The sequence below is a fragment of the Convolutriloba macropyga genome, chromosome 14 (genome assembly GCF_964194025.1).
Source record: "Convolutriloba macropyga chromosome 14, txConMacr16.3, whole genome shotgun sequence".
NCBI classification, from domain to species: domain Eukaryota; kingdom Metazoa; phylum Xenacoelomorpha; order Acoela; family Convolutidae; genus Convolutriloba; species Convolutriloba macropyga.
In genome coordinates, this window is record NC_134481.1 from 32,876,323 (window position 1) to 32,897,405 (window position 21,083).

Genomic DNA, 21,083 nt, shown 5'->3' on the forward strand with positions numbered 1-21,083 from the left:
CAGTGGAATCCCCCGAGAGGGCCCTCATTAGGTCGAAGGAATTGGTACATCTTCTCCATCTAGGTGGGTTCAAGCTTACTAAGTTTGTAAGCAATGTACCAGATCTGGCTGACCGAATTGATGGGTCTGCTCAATCCACTGAACCGAAGGTCATCGTTTCATCCAAGGAGGAATCAATGCACGTGCTTGGGCTTAAGTGGGATCACAACAACGATACTCTGGTTGTGAGCAGGGGTACTAACAGCACCATCACGAAAAGTTTAACACAGCGCTTGGTCCTAAGTCTTGTGTCAAAGGTCTACGACCCAATTGGTCTTGTTGCACCGTTCACTGTTGGTGCTCGGTTAATCTTGAAAGACATTTGGCGTGTCAATGGACAAAGTTGGGATGACGAGTTACCTAAAGACACAGTTGACAGATTCCTTGCCTGGCGTGTTGAACTGCCGCGGTTAGCTGAGATCACTATACCGAGAAGTTACTTTTCAGGACCATTCCAACATCTTGAACTCCACATGTTTGGTGATAGCTCGCAAGACGTATTCAGTGCAGTAGGTTTTCTCAGGGCTCAAGTAACTTGCACCTCCGGGGAGATTAAAACAGAGCTGGCGTTTGTCTTGGGCAAGGCCCGTGTTGCACCTATGAAGGTAATGACAGTTCCTAAGTTGGAATTACAAGCCGCTCTCCTCGCTGCCCGTTTAAAAAGGGAAATCTGTCGAGCATTAACGGTTACTGTGGATAAAGTCTTTATGTGGACAGATAGTACCATCGTCTTGCAGTGGATAAACTCAACAAACAAACACCCCATCTTCATTGCAAATCGTGTTAGTGAAATCCTGGAGAACACCAGCGTTGACCAATGGAACCACGTCGCCACTTGTGATAATCCGGCAGATGCTGGCACGCGTGGCATGTCCGCTGAAGTTTTGCAATCAAGTAGCTGGGTGAGGGGTCCTGACTTCTTGAGAACTAAGCAATTCCCTTTTGTGCCAAATACTGACGTCGTTGATAACATCAAACTCGGCGTTGTAACCAAGGAACAAGATGATGACTCCATCTCATCTTTAGCCGCATCCGTAACCAAGCCCCCTAAGGAACAAAGTATCAATCTAATCCCGTTTGATAAGTTCAGTTCTTATCAAAAATTACTGCGTGTCACCGCCTATGTGCTCCGTCTTTTACCATCTCATGAAAGTTACCGTACCGTAGACGGCAGCATAGCCGATCCTGTTGAGCTTGACGAAGCCGAGCGTCATCTCCAGTACTTGGTTCAGGAAGAGTCCTTTAGTACTGAAAGAAAGGATCTTCTTGACAACAAATCTGTTAAGAAGAGCAGCCGCATTGCTCAGTTTACTCCGTTTATTGGGCCTCATGGTCTCATCCGTTCTTCTGGTCGACTCCGACGGCTAGTGGAAATTGACTTTGACACTAAGCATCCTATCGTGCTGGATGCACGTCATACTTTTGTTAAACTGTTTCTGCGGCATACTCATTTGAAGAACCATCATCAGGGCATTGATTACTTAAGGTCAAAGGTACAGGAACGTTATGCCATCCTAAAACTACGTTCCACACTGCGTTCCATCAAATCAAACTGCGTGTTGTGTAGAAAGTTCCGTGCAGCAACCATTCAACCTATCATGGCAGACCTCCCAAAGGAGAGACTGGCATACCAGTCTCCCCCCTTTACCAACACCGGGGTTGATTACTTCGGCCCATTCTACGTCACAGTTCGTCGGACTACCGAGAAGAGGTGGGGATTTCTCTTCACTTGTCTCACTACTCGTGCTGTCCATGTTGAAGTTGTCCCGTCCATGGACACTAGTTCTTGTGTAATGGGAGTGGAGCGGTTCGTCTCCCGTCGGGGTACTCCTGCTATGATTTGGTCGGATAATGGTACGAACTTCATTGGAGCGGAGAAAGAGCTCCGTGAATGTGTGGAAAAATGGAATACGCTCAACATTGCCACCGAACTTGCACATAAGGGCATTAAGTGGAGGTTCAATCCACCCAGTGCGCCACACCAAGGTGGCATCTGGGAGAGGCTAGTTCGAAGTTTTAAAAGAGCACTGTACACTATCCTCGGTACGCGTCGCCTCACAGATGAGGTGTTGAACACTACTTTTTGTCTGGTTGAATACGCACTAAACTCACGTCCCTTAACGCCCGTAAGCGCCGACCCGTCCGACCTAGGCGCTATAACACCTAATCATTTTCTACTCGGTAACCAAGCAACCAGAATTCCGTCTATCGTTGGCGTCGACGAGTTCGATCATCGTAAGCGATACGCCCGTGCACAGTCATACGCCAATGCAATTTGGGCACGTTGGCTCAAGGAGTATGTACCTGCGTTGAACCGTAGATCTAAGTGGCAGACGCCTGCCGAGCAGCACCTCAAGGTCGGTGAATTAGTTTGGATCGTTGAAGAAAGCAACACTAGGGGTTACTATCCAACCGCTCGGATTGAGGAACTTCGGTACGGCTCCGACAGCGTCGCCCGCTCCGCCGTCTTACGCACGTCATCCGGATCGCTCGTCCGCCCACTCGTTAAACTTGTACCGATCCTCTCAACATTTTCTTCCGGGCCGGAGGATGTTACCGCGTAAATGAACAATGCGCTATTTAAATAAAAGAGCAGCGACGAATTTAAAGCGCTATGTAAACAAAGCGAGAAAGGATTACGTAATTTCTTAACCGTTTAAATGCACACAAAATCTCTTCTAATATACGTAGAAAGGTCGGAAAAAGTTCGTTAAACATAATTTTCGTTGAGCCTACTAATATACTGAATCGATTGCGCTCTTTTTAGGCTTAATATTTTTATGTTTCGAAAACGTATCGGTGACCAATCTGAGTCGAAAATCGACTCAGACAAAATACCTGCTAAAAAAGATCGAGCTAGATTTGCCGGGCCATTGAGAGGGGCCTTTGGCCTTTTGCGTTGATTGAATACAGTTGGATTGGAGAAAAAACTTGAATTTACTCGTCGAAAGTCTGCATTTTGTCAGCTTTAAGCACTAAAAGGTAAAGTTCAGATACGTCATTGGCACAGATACGTCATCGGCAACTATAACTCCGATGGCAAGATGACGTGAATAAAAGGAAACTGAACTCCTGAAGGATCCTCATTAGTGACATCCATTTGTAAACATTCACCTTTTTCTTAGCATGTTTGTTAGAGATCAAAAGCGATTAATAGAAGAACAGCAATAAACATCAAGGTACCTACTTCTTGTTCAAGACACCCATTTCAATTTAAATGATTCACATAGCCCAGAAAATTGCTCTTTACATTACATTGAGTCAATCAATGCAAAAATTATCCGTAAGTAATGAACTTTGAAAGGTTCAAATAATAATTTTGATTTGTCATTTCTTTCAAAATCAGCCATCTCTACTTTTTTAACATTTGATTCTAGAAGATATATAGAAGGGAGGGCAACTGACTTTCTCTTTGAGGTCGCTCTCTTCTCCTTCGACCCTCTGCAGGTTCACTGTTAGTCTGTCGATGCTCAGTTGGAGAGATGAATTCTTACTCTCCAAGTCAGCAATGTGTCTCTGCAGCTGCTCATTCTTATTCACTGCATTCTATAACACATCACCATTAAATACAATACCCCATGATAATCAATATTAATTCGCTCTAAATATTTTCAATTTACAAAAAGGAAGGACTTCCAACTTGTAGTCCCTACCTTACCTAAATCAGACTAGAACATATAAAGCCCCAATTACCTCAAAATTGTGTTCATGTCAGCTATTTTTCAGGTTCATGCAACAGAACGAAACAAATTTAGCAATAACTGCGATTACTCACTTCAAATTCTGCGTCTCTCTCATTGAGTTGGTGAGTAAGTCTCTGCAGATCTCCCTCGAGAGACCTCTTGGCCAATTCGAGCTTGGTGGCTTTGTTCTCGACTGAGTCCAGACTCTCTGCCACATTCTTCTTCTCAGCCTCCAGCTGTTCTCCTGACCTCTTCATCTGACCAATCTTGTCTTCCAACACTTTCCTCTCCCCATCAACCTACATAAGAGGAACTCTACGATATTAGTAGTGCAGCAGATGAGATAAAACTATATAAAATGTTTGAGGGTTTTTTTATATTTAGCTAACTAAGATTCATTGGCGTGGTTTGATTAAAATTCATTAGTTGATTTTATATTTCAACAGTATTATCATTCCTCAATTGAAATGTTCAGGATCTTGATAGCTAAATCGATTGATAGTCTGCATTGTTTTCGTATCTGTTGATTACTCTAGATAGTTCCAACACCATTAATATTCTCTCTATAATTTATATTTGTCAAAGCAACTATGACAACCAGTTGTATCATCTATGATCTTGTGTGAACTTACGGCAGTGAGTTGTCTTTCGAGCTCTCCGATCTTGTCGTTGAGGTACTTGATGTCCCTCTCATTGCGTCTGATGGTCTCCTCCTGTAACATGAGGGCAGTCTGGGCACTGTTTAGTCTGTTGTCAGTTCCTCTCTTCGTGTCCTCCACCTCAGTCAAGCTCTTTTGGATGTGCTGCAGTCTATAATAACAATCCATACTCATCATGAAGCATAATAAAGGTAATCACCAATCACCAATCTCTTTATTCACTACAAATCACGCATGATCACGTGATGATCCTAACTATTTGGTCTTCCACCCGAATAGTTCGATAGTCACGCACTAAATGTAATCGAACGTCACAATATCATTATGGGACTATCTAATGTGGATGCTTGAATAACATATAAAAGTTGTGCTTCAAGAAAGAAACACTGTACGGAAAGTTCCGGCGACTGTTTGACTTATTGAAAAGATTTTCGTACTTATGAACCCAACCTCCGCCACTAATCGTTATATACCCGTATCAGACAATTTACTTCAAGATGAATAAGAGACATTGACGGATAAGACTGTTAAGCTGCTTAAATATCTTACAAAGTAATTCAAAAAACTGACATATGAAACAATGGCAGTTTTTTTATAAATTGTTACCAAGTAAAGAACCTGGCCAACCTTACAATTAAGGTTATAAGTTTACTCACAAACATATATCCTGAAGTACTAAACAACAGACAAGTCACATTATGACAACAAACAAACAAATGTGAAGTCTTCTAAGTAGAGCGAATAAACAATCAAAAGTAAATCAATTTGAACTCCGATGATCAATTTCGAAACCTTGACAAAAAACTTTGAACAGAATTCTGAACTGTTTCTCAAGGATTCAATCGAGCGATGAAATCTTTACTATTAATTACGCTACTTCTTTTAATTTTTCAACAACAGATACAAACAGAACGAACAGACCCTACAATTTATCGCAAATTACAGCCATCATTTTGGAATCCAATGTACAAAACAGACAAGTACTCGTTTGATCCGCACGACAAGAAAATCAGAGACGTCGACAAACTCTCGATACCGAACTATATCCCTGATTTGAAAGGAACACCTAAATATCGACGAGGCGGAAAACTGGTAAGCTTTTATCGATCCTACAGATTTGTGGAACAAAATTTGGCCTATTATGAAGCTTACTCCAAGTTCACCCGATGTCTTTCTGCTACAAGGAACCCAGCTCAAGTTGGACTGTGTTACATGCTGTTCATAAATGACCGCAGAATGAACTAACTAATATTCTACATTCGCAATAGCATCCTTTTATAAACACTTGCATCATGCAAAACACTTTTATAAACACTCGACACTCATGCAAAAAAATCATTTTATTAATTTCAGAACTTAGTTAGTAACCCCAAACACGCAGTCTCGTCAAAAATGCTTGAAAAATGGAAATTGATTATACTAGCTCCAATTCAGTTTAGACTGCCACAATATACATTTTTAATCACAGCTAGCCTCACTGGGTGGGTGTTGGTGGAGGATCCAAATTTTTCGAAATTGACAACTTATGAAATATACCTCCTCAGCCGTTTAAGTGAAACGTATACTTAGCAACCAGTAGAGCTCTAAGAGAACTGAACAGAACTTAATGCCCTCGGGCTTTACCATTTATACCATTTTCCATGGCAACAAAGGCCAGAAGAAGAATCAGTTCAACGAAAAATTGACAATGTCAACGGGACCCAAATTTGCGAGTATCAAATATGAACATACCCGGCAGATTGCCGGAAAATAGCCGCCGTTGATTCCAATAAGCATGATTGGGATTGAACGAATAGAATATATTGAAAAAAAAAGATTTTTGTACAAAAATGTTTTTAAGTCCGATTTATTTTGATGGCATTTCGTAGTTGAACATACTTCTGTTTCTTAGAGAGAGGCTACAGGGGCTACTATCAACACCAATAAGCATTAGAGGTGGTAACTTAGACTTATAGGAACGACGGTCAAATAGCGGTCGTCTAAAATTGGGCTGTATGGGTTTATCCCGTTTCTATTTCTGACTTCAATTTTTTATACCGACTCTGTTCATTTTGAATTGCTTTGCTTAGCAACTGATGTTCAAATTCACTTTTAGCAGAATGAGAGAAGAGAGAAACTAGCCTAGAGAAGTCAAAAAGATTTCACGCAAAATGTCGAAAAAGCGGCAAAATGGTAAAGCGAAAAAAGTTTGAAGAAGTAAAAAACATAGCTGGCAGATTGCCAGAAAATAGCCGCAATAGATTCGTAGAACGGCAGTCTAAAAAAAACAGTAAAAAATACAGACCAAAAAACTCGTTTTTTTCATTGAAGGCTGATCTGTTATATTTTGATTAAAAATCTGTATAACTTATTGCTGCCTCTATTAGCTGATCACAAATAACCTTCATTTAGAGTGACACACACCCATTTGACCTTATCTCTTTGAATTAAAGCAAATAAAAGTCAATTTTCAAAGTGAGGAAGTCATTTTTGAGAGTGAGGTAAGTCAAGTGTGACCAAAAATTTAATCACGCGCATGAACAAAAAAACTCGCTCCACTAAGAGCGAAAAATGACGTCACACATGCAATTCAGTTGAAATTGCATGAACGAATGAACAAAAAGTGGCTGTGACGTCATATGGTCGTAACAAAAATCATGACGACGAAATAAAAAAAACATAGCAGGACAAGTCCTGACGTAAAATTCAAAGAATTTTCATTGACTAAACAGTCAAACTAGACCAAGAATGGACTATGAGTGAATTGAGAAAACCATTTTAAAAAAATCAGATCAAAAAATAAGAAAAAACAGAAAATCAATGTCAAAATGCGGCATGTGAACAAAAAAACCACTAGCAAGAAAAGAAAATTCAATTCAAACAAAAAACTAGGCCTAGAATGAGTTGTGAATGGATTGGGAAAACCAATTAGAAAAAAATCCGATCCAAAAAATCGAAAAAACAGTAAAAATCAGAGTGAAATTGCCGCATGTGAACAAAAAACCACTACCGAGAAACCGAATTTTTGTTCAAACACCGTTTTCTCACTCTACTTTAAAATTAGAGCGAAAAAATTCACGCCGCAAAACCACTCGCTTTTTCGCTCCATTTCCTGTTTCGGCGTGACCAAAATCACCACTCCAATTTGACTTCAAAAATCATGAAAATGTGTGAACAGATCTTAAAAAAAAGACAGCGCCCCAATACAATTCAAATTCTTTGAATGGTAAAAACCAAGAGAAGGCCAATAATAGCCCCAGCTATCGCTGTGCGGCTATTAAAAAAAATACGAGCGCAATAATAGCCGGCTGAGAAGATGAGGGCGGCTATTAAAAATGAACAAATCTTTTGCACAATTATAACCTATTGACAGGGAGGATAAGGTTTGATTTTAGCCTGATTAATCCATGATGACTTCAATTGATCTTACTAACTACAGTTACTGATTAACACATGAGATGATTGAAAATATGAATAGTCGAAATATAGATGGTCAAAAATTGAGGAGGAACGGATCACCGCACAAAAACAACAGCCCAAACAGGTCGCTGAAAGTTTTGTCCGAAGTAATTCTTTTTGAACATTATTAGACACTTTAGCCCCAAAAAACACTGCCAAGGGATGATCATCACGGAAACATTCACGGATCTGTTGAAAAATTTTCTGAAAATTTTCATCAAAATTCCAAAAATTATATTTTCTGGAAAAAAATTTACCTGGGAAACAGCGATAATCAATTGTTGAATAGCGAGCTGAACAACTTAATTGCCTCGGGCTTCATCAACTAATCCCGTTTCTCAAAACATCACACTCTTTTGATTAAAAAAGGTCTGGCGAAAAAACGGACAGACGAAAAATCGGTAGTACAACAGAATGGGTAAGAAAAGACCATCACGATCAATATATTTAGATATAAATATATTAAGATAAAAACCTGGTTTGAGAGCAATTAAAACCAGCAGCAACGCAACATGGCTAGGCTCAGCTAATTAAAAAAAAACTCAGGCGAAGAACTGATTAAATGGCAGACCAGTGGACAATTGAGGCGAACTAGCCGGCCAGACCAGCGGAAATAATAAGAAGTTAGATGGCTAAATAATAGCCTCACTCTCATTGCGAGGCTATTAAGCATAGCTAGCTGGATATAGACAAAACGAGTAGCTGAAAAGTTCTCCACGTTAAAATTGTGACAGCTTTGGCGAGTGATTTGAGACATATCGGTCATTGGAAACATCAGGCATATCGGTCATCGGAAACATAAGGAATAAATTTCCAAAACATTTATTTCTTTGCTTACATATATACCAATTCGGTGACCCTGATAATTCTTTACGCGAATAGCATTTTGGAATGCAATGAGCCAAAAATTGGTCCAACTAATTTGGATTTCGAGATATTTGTACACGAAAAAACTTGCCCATAAACGGCTTGACGTGAAAAAGTTTAAAGGCAAGGCAGAACTTGTAAGCATAGCCAAAAGACTGCCTGATTAGCTGCAGAAGACTTGCATGCCATAAAAGAGAGATCAAAAAAGATAAAAAACTGAGTCGAAAAAGTTATCGGCGCTTCTTCAAAAACTATAAGATAACCCGGCGAATTGCTCTCAAACGAATGGCGAGTGTTAGTTTCGTCTGTAGCTAGCCACGGATTAGTGAGGCTAGTTTAAGCTTAATTGAAGGGGCGTGAGGTGAGCGCAGAGGGGGATGATGGGGTTGGGACAACAGTGGGGGCGGGGTGACAGTGGGGGGTGGGGGGTTTGGTTTTTTTGGCTGCACGGTCCCTTACCGTCTGAACAATGTGCAGGGGTGAAGGATTGGGGGCTGATGTGGGGGGGGGGGGGGGGGTGGGAGTCAACTTTTGAGACCAGCCCTTCACACCATAAGTATAAGTCTTCAAAACAGTTTCTGTAAATCACTTGGAGACTAGTGAGCTGAAAGGCTCTGAGAGAACTTAATGCCCGCTAGGCGCTGCCTGTTTATCAGGTCTTTGAGGATGAAAAGTCAAATGGTTCAGACAAAAAACGCTCAAGCAAAAAAAATGCATAAATTGCTACTAACTTCGTTTGAGACCAATTAATTAAATTTTTTTAAATGTAAGCATTTAAAAGTGCAAAAATCGAAACTAGACACGCCAGGCGGCTCATTTGACCAAAGGGAGACATCCTAGAGATTTTCTTTTTGCAAAAAATTTCGATATTGGAGAAGTTCGAACCGTGTCCTTAACCAATCGGCGATAGCACCAACAACCGGAAAAGTCCTGAAACAACCGACTAACGTCCGCCGAACTGCTATCAAATGACCGACCGGTTGGCTTCGTTAGTACGCATCTGGTGCTTAGGGATGCTACCAGTAGAGGGGTGAGTGGAGTGGGGCGCTGAAGTGGGGGGGGGTGGGGGTTCAAGCGATGCGGCTGGGGGGGGGCAGTGTTTGGTGGGCCGGATGAGGGGTGTTCAAATCACCAGCAGGAGGATGGGCGGGAGGAGTTTGGGGGAGCGTGGATAAATGAGGGCGGTGTTTAACTAAGATTAAGAACCGCCCTTCACACCACGATGTTATCTTTTAAAACAGTCTTACTGGTTAATTTCTTAGAGACAACTAAAAATCTATGAGAGCTGCTCGGCCACTTGAAGCCTCCGGGAGCTACTTGTTTATCCCATTTTTGGTAATGTCGAAAGAGTCAGAAGAAAATTCGGTCAAGCAAAAAAATGGTACATAAGTCAATGAACGATAACTAAAACTTGAAGCCGTTTAATTGACAACAGTTATGCCTCAATAAAAGGTCAACGCAAACAGTAACTTCTAAGACTAAGCGACACGACAAGAAAAGCAACAAAAACAAGCAGGAGTCAAAAAGTTCACAATTTTCTTAAGAAAGTTTAAAGTCATAAACACCACTGCTATCATTTCATATGACTAATTAGATTCACTTATGCCTCATTAGCGACCCATGACGATTGTCAATAATGGGACTAAATTATAAAAGGAAAATTAGTAGTCGTCAAAAACTTGCTTATTTTTTGTTAAAACAATATGTTTCAAAGTAATAAAAAGCATTAGCTATGAGGGTTATGAAGTGAAACAAATAATGCGATTATCTGAGCTTAATTAGTAGCCGATGATCGACCTGATGATTAATCAGTGATATGACAAAAAATACAACGAATACACATAAAAAGAAACAATTCACTAAGTTCCTGAAAACAAATAGTATCAAAGTCATCAAAACACTAATTATGAAAAAACCAGAAATTAGATTCATTAATGCGTCATTAGGAAACAATGAGAACCGTCCTCAATGAGACCAAGTGACAAACAAACCGAATAACGTCAGCTTAATTGCTCTCGAGCGACAGACAGGGGCAATTTAATTTAGAGGACCTCTTTGTTGGCAGCCTGGCACCTTGGCTACCGCACTACAATACCTCTGAATTCCTTTCGCTCACAATCGCTTTATGCAACGAACTTTATTCCAGAAAAAGAGCAACTGAGATCACTCAAAAATGAACTTAAGTGGGAAGTCACTCAAAAAGTCAAGAAATTATTTAGAACCAAACCAAAGAAAGTCAAGCGAAATTGTTGCAATTGACACTAATTTCTTCAAACTTTGTTCGAGAGCGATAACATAGAACTTGGACAAGACTAAAAAATCTCGGACTATTTATGAAAACAAGTTGAGACAAAGTAGTTGAAATTTTTACACATTAAAACAACACAATCCATCATAATACGCCTAATTACAGAGCCAACGAGGCCAAACATTAATGACACTAAGAAACAGGACAACAAACTGAACCAAAAGAAATTTAAAATCACTAATAATATTAAAACGAAAAATCTAAATAATTAACTCATAAATAATCAACTGCCAGATAAATATTTAACTGCCCATTGATGATTACAAAAAGAAAAACTATGCATTATTAGACTACATGAATGAGCTTTCAAAAGAATAGTACAAAAATCAGGAAAAACCGCCCCGTAAAATTGCTGCACAGTAAAATCAACTTTCGAAAACAAAAAAATCGTTCAAATACAAATTGCTGATTCCAATTTAGAAGTATTTCGAAAATTAAAGCAGGCTTCAAACCTCGCTCCCTTAATAATCAACCACGATTAAAAACAGTACTTTGACCTCTCATTGACATGAAGAAGCCGAAAAAACTGACCATATCTGCAAACGATACGACTTAAGTCGAACGACTACCGATGCAAACAACTGAGAAGGGACCATAGGCTAGAGTAACGTGGTGGCTGGGGAAGGTATCGAGGACATTTATCTCTAGGCTACACGGTATATGTACTTTCCAAGGTCAAAATTGGTTATATTTTGAGCAAGAGATTTTATTTCGGAATGCACGCAATTAAAAACATAGCCGGCAGATTGCCAGAAAATAGCCGCGATAGACGCTTGGGGCCTTCCATGAATTGAAACAACTAAAGAGATTAGATAGACAGATCAAACACCAGTCCTTTAACAGACCACTAGACTTCTCGGGTTAGTTTGGGACTGTCATTTTTATGAGACACATAAGCTCTATAAGGAGAAAGCCCTAAAAGGGCTTTTCAAAATTATGATCTTTTCCGTTTGTGCCCCCTCAGCTTAGTGGACGCATATTATTTGCACCCCTCAGATGCACGTGCAATATTTTTTACATAAGGACTTACTACGTAATGGAACGTGCTCTGTAACTGGGGGGCGCATAACGTACTGGGGGCACAAACGGAGAAGATCCCAAAATTAATATTCGAAATCAAAAACTCAAGACTCTAATAATCAAGACTTAGGGCTTATATGTTTGGCACTACTAAGATGCACACCATTGACCTTTAACAAGTAAATGTTCATAAAATTTAAAGTTCCATAAGTGAGTTCAGAAGTCATTTTTTGGAGTGAGGTAAGTCATTGAAAAATTCAATTCCAAGAAGTCAGTGTCAGACGTAACAAAAATCTGTTAGACGAAGTAAAAAAATATAGCAGGACAAGTCCTGAAAAACAATTCAAATAAATCAACGAACAACTCAGACGTACTCTACCTGACCAGCAGATTAATTGAAGAATGACAGCCAGAAATGAACTTAAGTGGGAAGTCACTCAAGAAGTCAAGAAATAATTTAGAACCGAACCAAAAAAAGTCAAGCGAAATTGTTGCAATTGACACTAATTTCTTCAAACTTTGTTCGAGAGCAATAACATAGAACTTGGACAAGACTAAAAAATCTCGGACTATTTATGAACACAAGTTGAGACAAAGTAGTTGAAATTTTTACACATTAAAACAACACAATCCATCATAATACGCCTAATTACAGAGCTAACGAGGCCAAACATTAATGACACTAAGAAACAGGACAACAAACTGAACTAAAAGAAATTTAAAATCACTAATAATATTAAAACGAAAAATCTAAATAATTATCTCATAAATAATTAACTGCCAGATATATAATTAACTGCCCATTGATGATTACAAAAAGAAAAACTATGCATTATTAGACTACACGAATGAGCTTTCAAAAGAATAGTACAAAAATCAGGAAAAATCGCCCCGTAAAATTGCTGCACAGTAAAATCAACTTTCGAAAACAAAAAAATCGTTCAAATACAAATTGCTGATTCCAATTTAAAGTATTTCGAAAATTAAAGCAGGCTTCAAACCTCGCTCCCTTAATAATCAACCACGATTCAAAACAGTACTCTGACCTCTCATTGACATGAAGAAGCCGAAAAAACTGACCATATCTGCAAACGATACGACTTAAGTCGAACGACTACCGATGCAAACAACTGAGAAGGGACCATAGGCTGGAGTAACGTGGTGGCTGGGGAAGGTATCGAGGACATTTATCTCTAGGCTACACGGTATATGTACTTTCCAAGGTCACAATTGGTTATATTTTGAGCAAGAGATTTTATTTCGGAATGCACGCAATTAAAAACATAGCCGGCAGATTGCCAGAAAATAGCCGCGATAGACGCTTGGGGCCTTCCATGAATTGAAACAACTAAAGAGATTAGATAGACAGATCAAACACCAGTCCTTTAACAGACCACTAGACTTCTCGGGTTAGTTTGGGACTGTCATTTTTATGAGACACATAAGCTCTATAAGGAGAAAGCCCTAATAGGGCTTTTCAAAATTATGATCTTTTCCGTTTGTGCCCCCTCAGCTTAGTGGACGCATATTATTTGCACCCCTCAGATGCACGTGCAATATTTTTTACATAAGGACTTACTACGTAATGGCACGTGCTCTGTAACTGGGGGGCGCATAACGTACTGGGGGCACAAACGGAGAAGATCCCAAAATTAATATTCGAAATCAAAAACTCAAGACTCTAATAATCAAGACTTAGGGCTTATATGTTTGGCACTACTAAGATGCACACCATTGACCTTTAACAAGTAAATGTTCATAAAATTTAAAGTTCCATAAGTGAGTTCAGAAGTCATTTTTTGGAGTGAGGTAAGTCATTGAAAAATTCAATTCCAAGAAGTCAGTGTAAGACGAAACAAAAATCTGTTAGACGAAGTAAAAAAATATAGCAGGACAAGTCCTGAAAAACAATTCAAAGAAATCAACGCAAAACTCAGACGTACTCTACCTGACCAGCAGATTAATTGAAGAATGACAGCCAGAACACAAACAAAATCATCAAAAAATTGAGAAATTAAAAGAATCAAAACTAAACAAAAATATACTCATTGCTAAAACTCTTGAAGCTTTTAAACCTGAAGCAAATGTTTTTCCCTTTAAAAGTACCTATTTGAAAAATATGCTCAACACCAATTTTTGTTTCTGCAATCGGTTCAGTATTATATCTGCAAGACCTGAAAAATATTCATTGGCCCTTGAAGATCGATTAACTCGTGAAATTGAACAAAAAATATAAAAAAGAAACCAAGTGCAAATTATAAGGAAATGTTGCTGAAAATCGTGATATAAATATCTTCAGATCAATTCTGTGTCTCTAGAGGCTATCCAGTAACCTAATTCGAAGCCTTAAAAAAATCATCGGCTCATAGATCGATAGGTAATAACGTTTAGAAAAAATTTCAAACTTCAAAAAAAGAATTTCGTTCCATTAAAACTATGAAGGCCATTAACTTACCCCCTAGCAACTATTTACTAATATACTATAAAACTCTGGATGAGGTTACCTAGCTACTGAGGCAAGAAAAAACAAAAAAAAACAAATGTTTTTAAAAAATTTGAAAAAAATTGCAAATTTTATCAAAAAACTTCAAAAAGTTTAAAGGTTATATTGTTGAAAACAAATCCATTGAAATTGAAAATCAAGCAGTAACTCTTTTATCAGAACGTGGAAAATGTTTTCTCGCACTTCAGAATGGACGAATATCAAAAACTGACAAAAACTTTAGGAAGCCTTAAAATTTTCAGATTTTATTGAAAAATGCTAAAATTCTAGACATTAATATATTAAAAACTATCAAATTCTACTAGAAACTATGCAGTGCCCTATTAACAAACCTCAAGGGAGATAGCTTTGAGATTGCTGGTCCCTGAAGCTGGCAGAACTGAAAAAATGACAAAAATTTTCAAGAACCTGAAAAAAATAAGAAATTGGTCAGAAAAAAAATTCTAAAATTTGTGATATTCAAAATTTGAAACCTATTCCATGGCAACTAAAAACTTTTCAGTAACTTATCATCTAACCCCTGATGAGGTTTTCAGGCCCCTGGGACTCAAACAACTTCAATAATGACAATAAATGTCAAAAATGAAAAAAAAAAAGTTTTGTCAAAAAATGATGGCAAAAACATGAAAACCATTCCATCAACAATAGAAACTATGCAGTAATCTATCATCAAACCTTTTATCAAACCCTAGAGGAGGTTTTTGATACCTAGGGCTAGAAAACTCAAAAAATGACAAAAATTTTCAAAAAAACCTGAAGAAAATTGCAGAAGTTAGTATCATTTTGCGTGTTTGTGTTTGTAGTACCCAACCATATAGCTCATAAAATGGTCATAGCAAGCAATTTTGTCTCCCAAAAGGCCTTGAACAACTTTTAAAAACTTCAACCTACGACTAATCAAAACAAAAAATCACAAAAAACATGAAAAATTGCACCATTTTGAGCCCAAAACTCCTAAAAATGACCATTTAACCTTAAATTAAGACCATCCCAGAAGCTGGACCACTATAAGCACTTGAAGGACTACTAAAGCCCATTTTGGGCGTCTAATGAAACTTAATGCCCGCGGGGCTTTACCTGTTTATCCCGTTTTGAAAGATCAAAGTAATTGAAAAATGTGTGAAAACATCTTAAAAAAACAGCGCACCAATACAATTCAAATTCTTTGAAATGTGAAAAAATTTAGGAGCGCTATAATAGCCGCCTGGAATTGAGGAAGCGCCTATTAATCACTCACAAAACATATATTCACGTGAAAAAGTCATTTAAAAAGTGAAATCGAAAGAATCTAGAAAAAATCCGTTAAGCAAAAAAATTGCATTAAAAAACAGACGCTGCCAATAATTGCTTACAATACACACGCTTCACGCGGCTATAATAATTGCTTCAAACTTCGCCCAAGAGCCATTAAAAAGAGAGCGCCCCAATACAATCCAAATTCTTTTGCAAACAAGAGCAACACAATATAGATTCGCAGCTTTAAAAATGTTAGTTTTTTGCGCTTTTTCATGCCGTTTTCTCCTGGAAGAGTATGATGATCTCCTTGTTTTTTGCCATGTTTTAATTCCCTTGAGTTTTTGTTCCCCAACCATGGCGTTTAGCGATATTTTTTCTTAAAAACCGACTTGCAAGAGATTTGGCAGAGAACCGCAAAAACAAGCAAAGTTCGGGGACTGTGACAATCTTTTCTTTGATTTCTATCTACTAATCTATGACATGAACAAAAAAGTCCTCTTAGCTATGAAAATGAGCAAACTTGGAAAGAATCTTGATGACAAGAAAAACGCAATCATGTCGCCAATGATGGCTTCGCTCCACTTCGTTTTGTGGCCCTTCAATGTTAAATATATGGGATTTAGCCATTAAACACATGCACTACTTTCAGTCCTGTAAAACTCAGTAGGTTGAACTTCATGCGTCTCGTGAAATAGGCCTACATGTTTTTGACGATTTAACAGCCTGCCAATGGTACATGAAAACTATAATGGTTACTCCCACCCTATATCAAGCTATCAGAAAACTTTATTAAAGAAAACACGCAGCGTACTCTTGTGAGCTGATTGCTACTTCCCGAAACAAAATCTATTCATTAGACTGTGTGATGCAGCTATTTCGTATTAGCGCACGCAGTGAGGATTATATCAAAAACGTGGGACTAGTCATTACAAGTTTCGTGGTGGTTGTGGTCACAATCTAGCAGAGGTTAGGAGGATGAGGCCGGCGAACACCATTTTTCTTCAGTAAATTTTGATCACAATGGCTAACCTGTGATCCAGTCTGTTTCTATCTTCTTCCATATCTTGCAGCTGTCTCTGGCACTGTTTAATGGCCACCTGGAACTCATCCCTTTCCCTTTCAGTATCCTTCAGCTGTTGGATGAAGTCCACCATTGCTATCCTTACTGTCTCCGGGTCCACCTCTGCAACGTATCTCTCCAGGCGAGTCGGACTCCATGACCTGACGGGAGAGTTACTACGCTGTGATCCAGTCGAAGCCAGACCTAAATCACACAACTTGATGATTAGCTCGTCATTTCTATTCCAACACATTTATGAGGCAAATAACAAATTTAGGCGAGACACTTACTTCAGCTATATGAACACATATGTTCTCGTAATAGCTGTACTCATTTTCACAAAAATAAGAACTAAATTGAACATAGCTGGTAAATTGCCACTAAATAGCCGCAGTTGACCCCACTGCGCGGTGTTGGGAATGAAACAATTAGAAAAAATGAAAATAATTGACAGCAACCTAATTTTTGTCCCTCTCTTTGCAGTTGCATTAGATGAGATATGGTTAGTTCAGCCTCTAAACTGGAGAACAATAAGCCTAATACTAACAACAGTTAGCAGTATACTCTAAGGAACTTTGATAACAATGCACTTAGCATACATTAAATCAACTTAGTTCCAGAAAATGTCGAGCTCGCTGGATTACGAGTGGAACGATGTGCAGGCGTTGGGGACCAGGGAGTCCGATGTGGTGGAGGAGGTGAAGTTGGGCGGGCGTGAAAAGCGGGGGGTTAAACTGTAAGAACCGCCCTTCACGTCATAAATTTGTGTCTCCAAAATAATTGCATACTTGGAGTCTAGTAAGCCAAAAGACTCTATTCTATGAGAACTTAATGCCCTCCGGGAGTTAGATGTTAATTGCTTTCTTGAGGACAAAAAGTAAAAAAAGAGATCAGACAAAACATCGGTCAAGCAAAAAATCACATAAAAAAGACCGCAGGTATAATATAATATCAGAAATTTTGTTGGAGAGCAATTCATAACTGCTCAGCGACTTAATTCCCGCCGGTCTTTAATTCTTAATACCATTTTTGCAGACGAAAAGTCAAATGTTCAGACAAAAGATAACTATCAGACAAAAAGTCGTTATTACGAATAACTAAATAGAAATACAATACAAAGTAATATAATTGCAGGACGAACCAATAGAAACTCATCCGACTAACGTCGGGCGAATCGCTCACCAACGACTGGCGAGCGGTTGACTGCGGTAGTAGCCAGCTGGGACTTAGGGATGCTAGCATTATGATGTGTTTGAGCGAAGGGGTGCTGTTCAGCCATGGGGGAGGTGGAGGGGGGGGGGTCAAGCCAAGGGGGGTACGGTTGTGGGAGCTGGACGAGAGGGGGGTCCAAATCGCCAGGTTGGAGGAGGTTGGATGCGGGAGGGGTGACCGGGTGGTTGGGATGACTTAGGGAGGTCAAATTTTTAAGACTAAGAAACGCTCCCTAACACCATGGAATTGTCGCCTCGAAATAGTTTCGGTAATCGCATACTTAGAACTTAGTAAGGCATAAGGCTCTAAGAGAGCTGCTCGGCCACTTAATGCCCTCCGTTCGCTACCTGTTTATCCCGTTTTTGAGGATGAAAAGTCAAATGGATCAGACCTTGTCTCTTTGACTGAATCACGCTCAACTAAGTGTGAGAAATGACGTCACGTACGCAATTCAGTTGAAAAAATATAGAATCAACAAAAATAGATTTGAAGTACGCGTGACGTCAAATGATGGTACCAAAAACCTTGACAAAATAAAAACCAAAAGAAGGCCAAAAATAGACCGCTATCGCAGCAATTGATTACAATTTACTCAAAAACAACCGACTAAAGAATCTCTCTCGAACAACATGTGAAGGGTTGGTTGGCTTTGAAACAGAGTCAGGCTAGGCTCAGAGGGCGAGTATAAAAACGGGGCCTTTGGCAGCTTCGCTGATCCGTAAACTTAGGGTTTAGTACAACTCTGAGAGTTGCCCAGACACAATTCCCATAATGAAAACGGAAAGTTTCGTTCAATCACTCAAGTTAGCGAAAAAATGTTCCAGATAAAAATTCAAAACATACCCGGCAGATTGCCGGAAAATAGCCGCCGTTGATTCCAATAAGCATGATTGGGATTGAACGAATAGAATATATTGAAAAAAAAGATTTTTGTACAAAAACATTTTTTAAGTCCGATTTATTTTGATGGCATTTCGTAGTTGAACATACTTCTGTTTCTTAGAGAGAGGCTACAGGGGCTACTATCAACACCAATAAGCATTAGAGGTGGTAACTTAGACTTATAGGAACGCCGTTCAAATAGCGGGCATCTAAAATTGGGCTTTATGGGTTTATCCCGTTTCTATTTCTGACTTCAATTTTTTTATACCGACTCTGTTCATTTTGAATTGCTTTGCTTAGCAACTGATGTTCAAATTCACTTTTAGCAGAATGAGAGAAGAGAGAAACTAGCCTAGAGAAGTCAAAAAGATTTCACGCAAAATGTCGAAACATACCCGGCAGATTGCCGGAAAATAGCCGCCGTTGATTCCAATAAGCATGATTGGGATTGAAAGAATAGAAGATATTGAAAAAAAAAGATTTTTGTACAAAAACATTTTTTAAGTCCGATTTATTTTGATGGCATTTCGTAGTTGAACACATAACGTACTTCTGTTTCTTAGAGAGAGGCTACAGGGGCTACTATCAATACCAATAAGCATTAGAGATGGTAACTAAGACTTATAGGAACGACGTTCAAATAGCGGGCATCTAAAATTGGGCTTTATGGGTTTATCCCGTTTCTACTTCTGACTTCAATTTTTTATACTGACTCTGTTCATTTTGAATTGCTTTGCTGAGCAACTGATGTTCAAAATCACTTTTAGCAGAATGAGAGAAGAGAGAAACTAGCCTAGAGAAGTCAAAAAGATATCACGCAAAATGTTGAAAAAGCGGCAAAATGAGGTAAAGCGAAACATTTTTTTATTCGACGAAGTAAAAAAAAAATAGGAGCGCTATAATAGCCGGCGGAGAAGATGAGGGCGGCTATTAAAAAGCGGCAAAATGGTAAAGCGAAAAAAAGTTTGACGAAGTAAAAAAAAATACGAGCGCAATAATAGCCGGCTGAGAAGATGAGGGCGGCTATTAATCAATCAATCGAAAGTTTTGCTGGCCCAAAAAACATAGCCGGTACAACACCAGAAACGACTCGAAGATTTGTGCAACATATTCTCTAAAATAACCTTACCGAAATCAGAACTAAAGAATTAAAATTAATTGCGTAACTGTGGAAAATGTTTTGAAACAATTTTTGGTTTAGGGGTTTGGGAATACCAATCATTCTCTTCGAGTGGTAAGAAAAATTAATATGGCCAATATAATTGCAACAAACTTTGTATGAGAGCCAAAAAATCTTCATTTGGCCAAAAAATCTTCAGTCAATTGCTGAAAGTATAACTTTTCCTTTCTCCGAGTACAAAAAATTGCTCCACGCCTGCGTCTCCTTTTGTAGTGCTCGATCGGACTTTTAACTCTTTAACAGCAATAATTATCTAAACCTATCACTGTTTCTTGTCAAATTCTAGTTGGCATTTTGAACCTTTCGTTGCATTTTGACTCCTAGGAGCGGGAGAACAACTTCTGCCACCCACACGCAGTCCAATGGTACGTCTGAGAGTAGAGTGCAACTGACTGAGTTTGAACTCGACCTCCCTCTTGTTACCCTCTGTCCTAGCCAGCTGACCTTCCAGGGCAGTGATGCGACCATCTGCACCCTGGGATCGCATCTTGAGTTCTCCAATCTCGTCATTGGCAGCGGCCAGTACTGTCTCAAGTTGCCTACAATGCATAATTGGTACCTGATGAGCTTAAGAGTGATCTCATGCAAGCATTAAATTTTTGATCATTTCCGTTAACGCTATCCAAGTACCTCATACGACCCAATATGCAAATTATAAGCGTCCAAATAGCACCTTGTTGCATTAAAGAGCGTTAGTGAGGGAGTCATTTGAATTTATGAGACATTAACCGAAAACATCATGCGCAACAAAAGATTCGGGAATAACGTTCTTTTTCTCCATGTAGAATATGAAGATCTAACATTGATATTTTACCCCCTATATATTTTTACGATCGGTATCTAACATAAACCAAAAGAGCTATGTTGGTTCAAAATTTATTAAAATGAAATACAACTGTAGGCGTTGAACGGCTCTTGAATAATTCCATAACCTCTTAATAATTCCATAACTCACAATGAGTTAAACAGAGTACACTAAAGCTATAACAACATTGC

General features: G+C 38.9%; 1 protein-coding gene across 1 annotated transcript in view; it reads right to left on the reverse strand.

Moving 5' to 3' along the window:
• Positions 1-21,083, reverse strand: part of LOC142353698 (uncharacterized) — a 99,022-nt gene that overhangs the window by 34,662 nt on the left and 43,277 nt on the right. The window contains exons 22-26 of the mRNA XM_075406022.1: positions 20,388-20,626; positions 16,783-17,017; positions 4,355-4,532; positions 3,815-4,021; positions 3,445-3,585 (exon numbers count right to left, since the gene is read on the reverse strand). Coding sequence (XP_075262137.1) covers positions 3,445-3,585; positions 3,815-4,021; positions 4,355-4,532; positions 16,783-17,017; positions 20,388-20,626 — 1,000 coding nt within the window. The remainder of the gene's footprint in view (positions 1-3,444; positions 3,586-3,814; positions 4,022-4,354; positions 4,533-16,782; positions 17,018-20,387; positions 20,627-21,083) is intronic.